The sequence below is a fragment of the Corvus brachyrhynchos genome, unplaced genomic scaffold, assembly GCF_000691975.1.
Source record: "Corvus brachyrhynchos isolate BGI_N302 unplaced genomic scaffold, ASM69197v1 scaffold61, whole genome shotgun sequence".
NCBI classification, from domain to species: domain Eukaryota; kingdom Metazoa; phylum Chordata; class Aves; order Passeriformes; family Corvidae; genus Corvus; species Corvus brachyrhynchos.
Window position 1 is genome coordinate 1,127,108 of NW_008236478.1, and position 10,651 is coordinate 1,137,758.

General features: G+C 43.9%; 1 protein-coding gene across 1 annotated transcript in view; it reads right to left on the minus strand.

The window, feature by feature from the left end:
- The window catches only part of TLL2 (tolloid like 2), a 53,693-nt gene extending 43,659 nt beyond the window's left edge, over window positions 1–10,034 (minus strand). The window contains exons 1-2 of the mRNA XM_008643878.2: window positions 9,995–10,034; window positions 8,557–8,667 (exon numbers count right to left, since the gene is read on the minus strand). Coding sequence (XP_008642100.1) covers window positions 8,557–8,667; window positions 9,995–10,034 — 151 coding nt within the window. The remainder of the gene's footprint in view (window positions 1–8,556; window positions 8,668–9,994) is intronic.
- Between the last annotated feature and the right edge of the window lie 617 nt (window positions 10,035–10,651).

Below are 10,651 nucleotides of genomic sequence, written 5' to 3' on the forward strand. Positions count from 1 at the left end.
GAAAGCAGAGAGCCTGAGGGTCAAAGTATCCCAGCCAGTTTTTCAGAGTGACCATCCTGCAATGACTGCTCTCAGAGCTTACTAGACCCTACTCTTTCACTGATCATTTCTGCCTCCAAACTCACTTGCCTAAAACACTCTCAGAAATGACGAGGCAGCTTATGAAGTTGAGGCAAATACAATTCTTCATTTGAGCAAATATTCAAGGAAATAAGGCATTTGCCCAGCTCTGAAGCACAAATGCGTGATTTAGCCAATTCCACAGTTATTGGCTAAGCACTGTCGAATTTTGCAATAAGGGTAATGGATTTAACTTTCAATGTAATTTCCATACGATTAAACTGATCTCCTCAAGTACATTTGCCCATGTGTTCCCTCCATCCCAGTTAATTAATATAAAGCTATTTAACAACCTCCACTTAAACACAAAAGACCATTCAGACTCTTCTGGCATCAGTAAAAGGAACAGCCTCCAAGTGTGATACACCAGCTGTAGACGAGAGCAAAAGAAAATTTAATTAAGAGCGATCAAGAGCACGACAGTTGCAAACAGAAATCAGATGTTATAAATGCTCCTACATGGTGATTACTCCAGCTCCCAAAAGGGTTAATAGTACCATCCAGCACCAACTTCCAGGTGCTTGAGATGTGTCCAAGAGACCTTTGAATATGGGGAAAGTAGGGGGGCTGGGAGCCAAAACCTGGTAAAGTTAAGCAGGGAGCAGCAGGGATTCGGCATCATCTGTGCAGGAGCACCACAGCAACTGTGCCCAAAGCTGCAGCTATGCTTGAAGCTGATGGTGGCACCAAGCTGAATAGGAAGAAACTATAGAAACAGGCTGTTTGGAAGCAGCTTCAACCATGGCATCAACAGATAGTTTCTGCAGATGTTTTTGGGTGCTTAAATAATGTTAATTGGTCACTAACAAAATCCATACTTCTTAATTTCTGAAGTGCAGCATTTGACAAGAGTTACTTGCCTTCCTGGATGATTTCTGAAAGAAGCATATGAATTGTGACTCACAAGATAAGCACAACTGAAGTTTCCACTAAGAATGAGTAAGTGGCAGAGTTTGAAATAGCTGGGGATTTTTGTTACAATGGAGAAAGCTTTATTGCTTGGATGGATTAATTTAAGCAATATTGCAGAGCTCATAAAAACCCTAAAAAAAAACCTGTGTAAGGCTGAACATTGACGGCACAGCAGAAATCAAACCACTTATTTTGACAGGTGGAAGGCCACCATCCAGAAAACTTGATTTCAGGGAACAGTGCATTTACAAAACAAACTTTGTGGTGCATGTGACCAGCTGCCACTGGGAACGGAGACAAGAGGAAAATGAACATCTTAATTCACAGGTAATGTGGAGCAAGTAACAGGGCTGTGTCATTCAGGTTGTGCTCTGCCCATTCAGGAGTACTCAGCATCTATTGCTTGGGACTCTCTTTACCCTGCCCTGCAGGGCCTTTATCACAAGCAAAGGGAGAAAAAGGAGATAGATTTCATTTCTCTGCTTGTCACAAGTCTGGAACACCACAGCCAAGTGTGTAAAGGAATACTGCAAGCCCACTAGTCCCAACTAGTTTCAAAGCAATGTGCCATACTGGAAAGACCCTAACTGAAAGAAAACTAGAGCTTGCATATCTGTTGGTGAGACAGGTGGAATAAAGACTCTAGCACCTCTTGTTGATACTCAGGCAGATCACAAGCAGCAACTGACTGCACAGGAAGGCACTGGACAGCCCCTGAGAAAAGGCAGATGTGGCCAACAATCTGACTTCCCTCCTCCTGACAGCTGTGCTGCCCTTACACAGGGTTTCTTCTCCAACCTGACAAGGGAGATCTGTCCTCTTTACACACATACACGTTCCATGCTTTGGTATCTTGACTTGATCACCTTCTCTCCTCTCCTACCATCAAGCACCAGATTGGCAGATTCTAGTCCTGTGACTAGAAAAAGTGCATCCCTAAGATGAGAAAAATCCTTTTCAATAATTTACAGAAAAAACTTCAAGCTGGCACTCAGAAATCCATAAAGAAAAGTATTTGGTGTGAAAATATCAAACCTAAAGATTAGCATTTTCTAGTGGAAGAGTCTTAACTACAATGGAATTAGAAGGCTCATCAGCTAAAGGCATGGGATTTCTAGATAGTTATCTTTATGCTGGAGAAAGGCAAGTCTGAGAAAGTTGCAATAGGATAGTAAGACTCTGGGTGGAAGAGAAAAGCACAGTATCTGCTTTTCTGCAAAGAGAAGATCACTGGCTTATTGCACAGAAATGTAGATTTGGAACATGGGGTAACTCAGAAGAGCAGTGTGAACAGAGCACTCTCAGCCCTAGAGGACTTACTCAGTTCTTCCAAAGGGGAGCTCCTGCCTTGCCTTAGCAAACTACAGAACTGTGGGAAATTAATTTCATGGTTGTCTGCCCTGGTAAAACCCCTGACTGAATCGACTCACATAGGTAAACATCTGGGCTAGTCATAGGAAAATCATTTGGCACAGCTAACCAAACCTCAGCATCAGGCCAGGCTCTAGGCACCTACCTTTCCACTCTTGAGACTCCTCTTCCTGTTAAGAATGTGCCTGGATTGCAAAGAGACATCCCCAGAGTGCATGTCACATGTTGTGGAAAACTGAAAGGAGGTATGCAGACAGCTGGACAGAGCCCTCAGACAGGTCTGTTGGAACCAAGATGCTCCTCTACTCACATAGGAGGAAGCAACCTTCACTAAATATTTCCCAAGCAAAGAGCAGACCCCTGCAGAGAGTTCACAGACGTGGGTTATGTTACAGCATGCACATACTTACTTGCATTGCTCCTGGCCAATACAGCTCATGTTAAGTTAGCACAACCTGTAGACTTGCTCTAAGTCTAAATGAGTTAAAGGTTGGCCTCCAAGCAGCCCTAAATTCCATGACTCTATGGTTCTGTGAAGTCCAGCAATGCTGAAGTCCACTCCTTCTACCCTGAACCAAGTGACAGTACAGTAGAGCACCAAATATGAGTTACAAGGGGAAAAGAAGCTGAGTTTGGCAAGCACGTGTCAATGTCAGCTGTATTTAACAGTCTTGCTTTCAAATCCATAAATCAGATCTTCCCTGGAATCTCAGTTAGTCACGGCTTAAATCCCTAGATTTTGTAGTCTTCTAGAAGTATATTTTGCACTAAGTTAAATTGCACTGGAAACACATGAGTAGCATCCAAGAGGACTCAGATGTAATGTGCAGCACTACTACTGGCCACACCCCCTACACTGAGGAACCTCTCACAAAGTGAAACAGCAGAAACCGTGCTCGTGGCTGCCACTAGTACCTTAAGTATTCCACCAGAGAAGTCTTGCTCTCTAGCCTGAAGCTAAGCAGCATAACTCCTAGCAGGAGAGCTGCACTTCATCGACCTGTCCGGCAAGTAAACCCAGCTCACATGTGAATCAATGTCTTTCCTCAAGAATGCAACCAGAGACAGCGACCATGAGCATCTTAAAACAAGAAAAAGCAAAGCATCCTGTTGCAGATGGACCCTTGTGCAGATGTGGTGAAGCAGCAGAGTAGCTGCCTGTGTTTTTCACAGCACACTCAAGAACAGCAGAGCTGCTGCCAACGAACCACCTCTCTGCTCTTATTAAGACAAGGTTTAATGCAGAACTCCTGTCTGCCTCATTTGTCAGAGAATTACTTGCATGGATTTGCTGTCAGGGACTCCAGTCACTCACAGCAGCCTCTGTCTCCCCTGATTCAGTAGAAAGCCTGGGTTCAAATATATCCCTCTCCCAGCTGCACTGTTATCTGAAGCATACTCTAGCTAGAAAAGGTGCCAGTCATTTGTGGCAGTGTGAAAGGCTCATCAAGGCTTTCAAGCCATGACCCCAAAAATCTCTCAGGATGAGAGGTAAAGAAAACTTGTTTTGACTGTTCTTGAAAAGCATTCTTGGCGACAGTGGGATATGGAGTCGGCTTCTTAGCAGCAAGCCCAGCACAGCAAGGCATCAGTGAGGGCAGCCAGACTCCCTTGGCTTCTGATCTGCTGCTGCCAAACTCTGAAGAGACAAACTTGCCCTTCTTGCTCACAGAGGTGCCTTTCTGAACCAGAAACTCGCGCGATGATAGAAAAATCAGGAAGAGGGATAATGTATCAGAAAAGTCCTCATAATCCCAAAAATGCCCATAAAAAATTAAGCCAGATAGTATTAAACAGCCACAAACCTCTCAGAGGCATGGCAAGAAATAAGGTCTTCTTCCTCTGTGGCTAGTGCTTCATCAGATAATCACCTTGCACCAGCGGACTCATTTGTGTCCAAAAGACAGGTAACACTGTACAATTTCCCAGCCCACCTGTGGATCTCTTTTTTTCCCATTGCAGCAGATGAATCCTCAAATCTTTCAAATTTCTTCTAAACTAAAATTACACTGTAAAAGCAAGTATTTTCACTAGGCTTTAAAAAAAAAAATCTATGAGAAACTTTTCAAAACTGCAAGCTTTTTGAAAAATCTTTCATCAAAGTGATTAGGAGCTGGCGATGCACGGGCTTGCTGAGACAGCACTCACTGGCAGATCTCCAGGTACCGGATTCATTTCATTATGTTTTGAACCATTATTGTCTCTCTACAGGTCCAAATCCTAAGGGAATCCATTTCAACACCACTGCATGAGAACACCTGATTTTCATAGTAAACGTAACATCTAAACTTGATCCCACAGAAGCAGAGAGGCAGCTAAAACCTTCATTTTAACAATATGCCTCATTGTTTGTCCCTTCTTCTAGCTGCAAAATATTTTTAAGGAAGAGGAGAAATTCCTTGTTTGGCAGATTTTATATGGTATTACAGATGGTGATAGCAGGATGAGCAGGTGATGTGGAGGACAGTTTGGTCTGCAAAGCAACAAACAAAAAGATCACAAGCAAGTCTCTGGTTTAGGACTTAGGTTCAAAGGAGAACAGCCCATGAGGGGAAAAAAAAATTCCTGGTTTAGAAAATTACGAAAATCTTATCTCAACTCAAAGAAAGGTCAAATGTTCCACTTTAAACAGCTCTTTTCCCAGATCTGATGAGAGTAAAACTACATTTCAGGTAAAACAGAGCTGAGGTTGAGAGACCAGTGGAAAGGAGCCCAGAAGTCATGTAATGATCACAATCTAAAACTGGGTTGGAGGACAGGACTTTGGAAAAAACCTTCAGGGAAATCATGAAAGAGTCTTGACAAATTAACTAGTTGGTAGCTCTGAGCCCTCTTAGAAGAGCACACCTCCTGGCATTCACTCAGTTAGTCTGCACTGCATGCAAATCCCCTCTACTAACTCACACAGCTCAGAGCTTTAACCAAGTCAACAGAGATCAACATGCAGACATCTAACAACTGCTTGCATTAAATGGGCTTCACTTAGTCGTAGACCACCAGCATGCCTGCCTTTCCCTCAACAGCGCCTGAAGAAAACCCCACTTGTATAATTGCACCAGAGAAGGACATTTGCACACAAGATGCTATTGCAAAACCTACTGCAGTATTCAGATGCTTGACCTGTACTCTTCCTGATAAATTTTTAGGAAGGAAGGTCCTTTGGAGCAGATGAGGCTGCTCTCATGAATAAGGACTATCAGGTCTATGCTGCACTCCAGAAGCCTTTAAGTACTTAACACAAGTGATGGAATTCCCTGTGTAATGTCAAATCCCAATGTGACCACTCACACAAAAAAATCTGGGTATACTGGACAGAGACATCCAGACAAAGCCAAAGAGGAGCATCATTGCTGGAGCACTGAAGTAAGGTACCAAGGAGACAGCCACCCCTAAAATCCACATGAGCAGGTTTTGAGGGGATTGCCAGAGAGCTCTGAGCCAGCATTTCTCAGAGGGAAGGAACCATGACCCTGCTCTGTGACTTCACCAAGGAGACAATGCTACTTGGTCCATTGCTTTCAGATACTAGGAATAAAACACTAACTCCAGTATTTGTTGAGAAAGTGCTTTGAAACACTGAACTTCAAGGCATCCCACTCAAGCAGGATCACAAATTTTCCGATTCTGAAAAATGACCGTGGCATTTCTGCAAGCAGGAAATTAATGGAGAAAACACACCTGGAGCACACTCATGCTGTGAAATTAAGCTCAGGACAGAGATCTGTGGCAGAATCCAAACAGTTCTCAGATTCCCTGCCCCTCTCTCTCAAGGACCTAGAGAAGTACCTAGCTATTTTCTAGACAATGACTGGAAGAGGGTGAAGAAGGGGAAAACTTGAAACATCTGACAGTCTCTGTGCTTGCCAGCCAAGGCAAAGCTTTCCCTAAAGCAGTACAATGTCATTGGATCCAGAGGACATGTCCCATCGCTCCTAAGTACATGGGAACCTCATTCTTCCTTCAGAGCCTGACAGCTGCAGATGCTCCACACGAGCTATTAGGGTGTACACCTAAAAACAGCCCAGCAGTGTCAAATGGCACAATTTTCACTTCTCCTCCCAGTTGAACAGCATTTTCTGGGAATAAGGGAACAACACCAGGCAAGAAGAATGCCTGGCCTAGTAACACGTTCAGAACTGCAGCTCCCAGATACGAAGAGCCTGTGTGTCTGTATATACGTATTAAGTACTTCCTCCACTATACAACTAATCCGATTAACAGCTTTAGGAAACTCTGAAATGTTATAATTCAAGGCGTTCCATTCAAAAAAGGTCTTAGGCTGTTTCTGTACAGAGGTTGCATTCTTCCCACTGGAAATAAAGCAGGGAGTAGGATTTTCTCCCAGGGAAGAACGGAGCCCAGTCCCCACCATGCTGAAGTAGACCACTCTCCTACAATTCACATGAGTGTCAAGCAAGCCCCACAAGAGAAGAATCAACCCTTCCTGCCCCTGCAGAGAGCCCCTCTCAGGGCAGGTGACCATAGAGATCCCTCAGTGTGTACTCTGCAGAAAGCATCACAGTCACGGGGGCTGCCCATTTGTCAGCTGCACTCCCAGGGGTACAAATGAAACCTGCCAGAGATGAGGACAAGGGTAAGTGAGGTGACGTCTCCACCTAAGGCAAAGCGTTGTATGATGCACCAGTAAAAAGTGCAAAGAAGAGACTGGTCCAACCACACCACATGAGCCATGGCTGTAAGAGACCAGTGCCTGCTTTACCTGATACAGATGTGAGTTATAAAATCCAGTTCATTTTCCAGATGGCACGGGTCTGGCACCAGTGCCAAGTGAAAGAAATGTGCTAGACATGACAACTAAAAAAGTTACCAGAAGAAAAACTGATACATTCAAACATCATATGACTTTGCTTTCCCAGTAGTCTCCTCATCTAACTTCAGGAACTGATGAAGGGATGTGAAAGAGAATGCTGCCTGTCCCACTTAGCCTTCATTTTCTGATATATCTTCTGCTCCTAATAACCTATCACATAAGAATGTGTGACAGCCAAAAACATGATATGAAAGGGCTAAGTGACATGGCAATGCAGGACAATGGCCTTTCCAGGGAGCTACCCATAATCTGAAGAACTGGACAGCCCTTCTCTATCCAGAATTTCAGTTAGAGTGACAATTAAATATGCCAACAAAAATGTTGGATGCGTCACCTTTCACACTCATCCCAATAGGAAACTGGACCACTCATTCCCCAGAACCAGACCTACACGGCGCTTAGATGCTCTGAAGCCAAAGTTAGACAGTTACAAGGAAAGAGATCCAGCCACCAATGCTTTCAAATGATATATGCTGAATTGCACAGGGGTCAGGTGAATATACAATTTCAGTGATTTTTGCCTCTACCCAACCTCTCACCCTACTTGCTAAACTAGAAGCAGAGCAGCAAAGAAAAACAGAAGAAATTTGTTCTGACCTGCTCTGTCTCCAGTCCCTCTGGTATGTCTCAGAGCTCAGACTTCCAGCAATTTCTCTCTTGCAGCATACAGTGAAGTAGAGGGAAAAATACTGCGGGGAGCCCTCTGAACCAGCTGCAGAGTGTTTCAGAGACTGTTAGAGCTGGAGTGCAGTCAGAGCTCCTGAGTTAAGAAACACCTTTGCTTTGGCATGAGACTGAGCATACATTAGGGTTGCATAGGGGGAGAAAATGAGCACACACTTTACAGAAAATCAACACAATTGTTAACCTATTTCGATTATAATATCACCTCTAGGGCAGACTATATGCAAGACTGCAGTAGGTTTTACTCGGTAGACAGCCGAAAAAATGTGTTATTCCATTAAGATCATACAGTGAAAGAAAAAGGAGCACAGTAAGAGCCAGAACTCCTGCCAAACTGAGTGGCCCAAACTCAAACACATTTCCTTCCAACTTGGCAAAAAGGTATTTCCTCATAGAAAGAGACCAGTGATGTAAATCTGAAAATCTCCCTCAGACAAGATAGGATTTGGCTACATCAAATTGCAACTTGTTTTTTATTTAACAAAGTTCAGAATTGGATCCCACCCTCAGTGCCATAACTAAGCCCTGCATGCGCTGCCCTGGCTGTGGGAACAGCATCACGAGTGAAATGGAAGTGCTCCTTCCCTAAGGACAAAACCAGGTGAAAGAAGGCACCACCACCCCAGGGCTGCCCTTACCTGAAGTGTGTCTTGCGTTGCCATCTGAGTGCTTTGTTAAGTCAACAGCTCTGTCTATTTGAAACAACTTCAGATCATCTTCATCTAAAGCGATATCTCCCCAAAAGGCAGCTGGAGAGAAACAAAGTGCAATTAGTTTAGTTTTTTATTTTGGAAGAAAAGTACAGTTCCCATCTGGCTTGCATCACATCTAAAAGGCAATGACTTAATGGACCAGAAAAAGGTCAAAGGCTGCTGCAGTTCTGAAAGTACAAACAGTGAACATCAGTGGAGGCCAAGTGACAGCACTTACATTAAGTCACAGCATAGATCCACCAAAATGAGATGATTAGCTGGGATTCCTTGTGCCACTCATTCATATAGGTGTGACTCAACCAGGTGAACGTTAAAGCCTACAAGAGGCAACCACCAGCATTGTCCTATTTCCTGTGAAGGAACTAGGTAAGTCACAGCTCAGGTCCTTACTGAGATGTTGCACCTGCACCATCCCCAGCCTAACAATGTGTGTAAGACTGGAGCACAGCAGTGAAGCACTCAGGCTCAGGAGTGTATAGCTAAAGGCTGCAGGCTTCAGGACCTCACTCATCCAGACACACTGCATTGGTCTCAATCCAGCCTGAGAGCCAGCCTACCATTTCCACTTTGCTAGAGAAACACCAGTTATGTGTCCCCTTGTGGATCAGTTCCCTAGATTTACATTTGCAGAGTTTTAAATTTTGTAGAAATCTTTGAATTTCAGTCAGACGTCACCAAAATAAGGTAAACAAACTGACCACTTGATACTCACAGCTCAGAGAAACAGACTAGAAATCATCTGAGTGGAAAAAATTATACCCCTGGAGTATCCTGGCTGAGTTGATGCTGCACAGTGTATAGTTACCACTTTGAGAATCTGAACAAAATAAACACAGGCAGTGAGGCAGTTGACCAAGCCTAGCAGATCTTTCAGAGATAAACAGATTACAAACAGAGTTCTTAAAACTCATACAAGAAGCCTGTATAGGCTGATAAAAAATAAGAAAAAATAGAGCAAATTAATTAATGATACAGCTGAAGAGAAATCGGTCAGACAGACAAGGAACAATGCTAAGGCACTGTCTGCAACAGTGGCCAGATTGGATGAATTGCTTTTTACTTCTCTTGTTAAGTCAACATTTACATTACTTGAGGGGAAAAAACATCCTGCTGCTATACTGGGAACATCACTGATCAAAACACATTAGGCCTGAGAAACCAATGTGCTTTACCAATCATCTCACTTTTACTACCAAGACCAAATGAAATATGGACCTTTGCCTGAATATCAGAAACCTGCAATCAGATCTGTGGCAATTGAATTAAGAAAGGTTAACTCAGAGTTTTCTCTGACACAACATGGTCCTGGTCCTGATGCAACACTTGATTCCTCTATTCTGCATCTCAGCAGCTCAGTCAGTACCATAGAATTTGCCAATGTCACTGTTCTGGGATGTGGGCATGGCAAGAAATCTTTGCTTGCTACTGCCTGCTACAAGCAGCAGAGCCCTGGCATGAGCAGAGGGTGACTCTACTGCTCCTCCCTTTCCCTGGGACAAAGCTGTCCCCCCTGTTTGCCTGGCCATGGCAGCCTCAAGAGAGGCTGGCTCAAGCTTTTTGGCTGGGTCTTCTTAAAAGTGCTGCCAAAACCCAGTTCCAGAAGAGAACATAGTTAGTGCAGACAAACCTATACACAGACTGATATCAGTTATAACTAGGGCAGAACCTCCATTTGCTATACAAACAGAGAACTCAGGCTCTCCCCAACTTCTGGGCAATCTAAGCTGTCACTCAGAATAGAGAAGAACCCAAAACACTGGCAGATCCCCACCAGGTAACAAGTCTACCACTACAGCCAAACATCCCAAGCTGATTGGGATGAAAGTGGAAGAAAGCAGTGACATAGGTTTCTGTGGCTGCAGTTTGAGGAGATGACATTTTACCCATCCACAGAAATTACTTGCCCAGAACAATGTGGCAGTCAAGAGGCAGAGATGCAAGCTTGGTAAGTCATTACTGTACTGGCCATCTACCACCACTATTCCCTACCCTCTTGTCAAACCTACTGTCCCAGCTAATT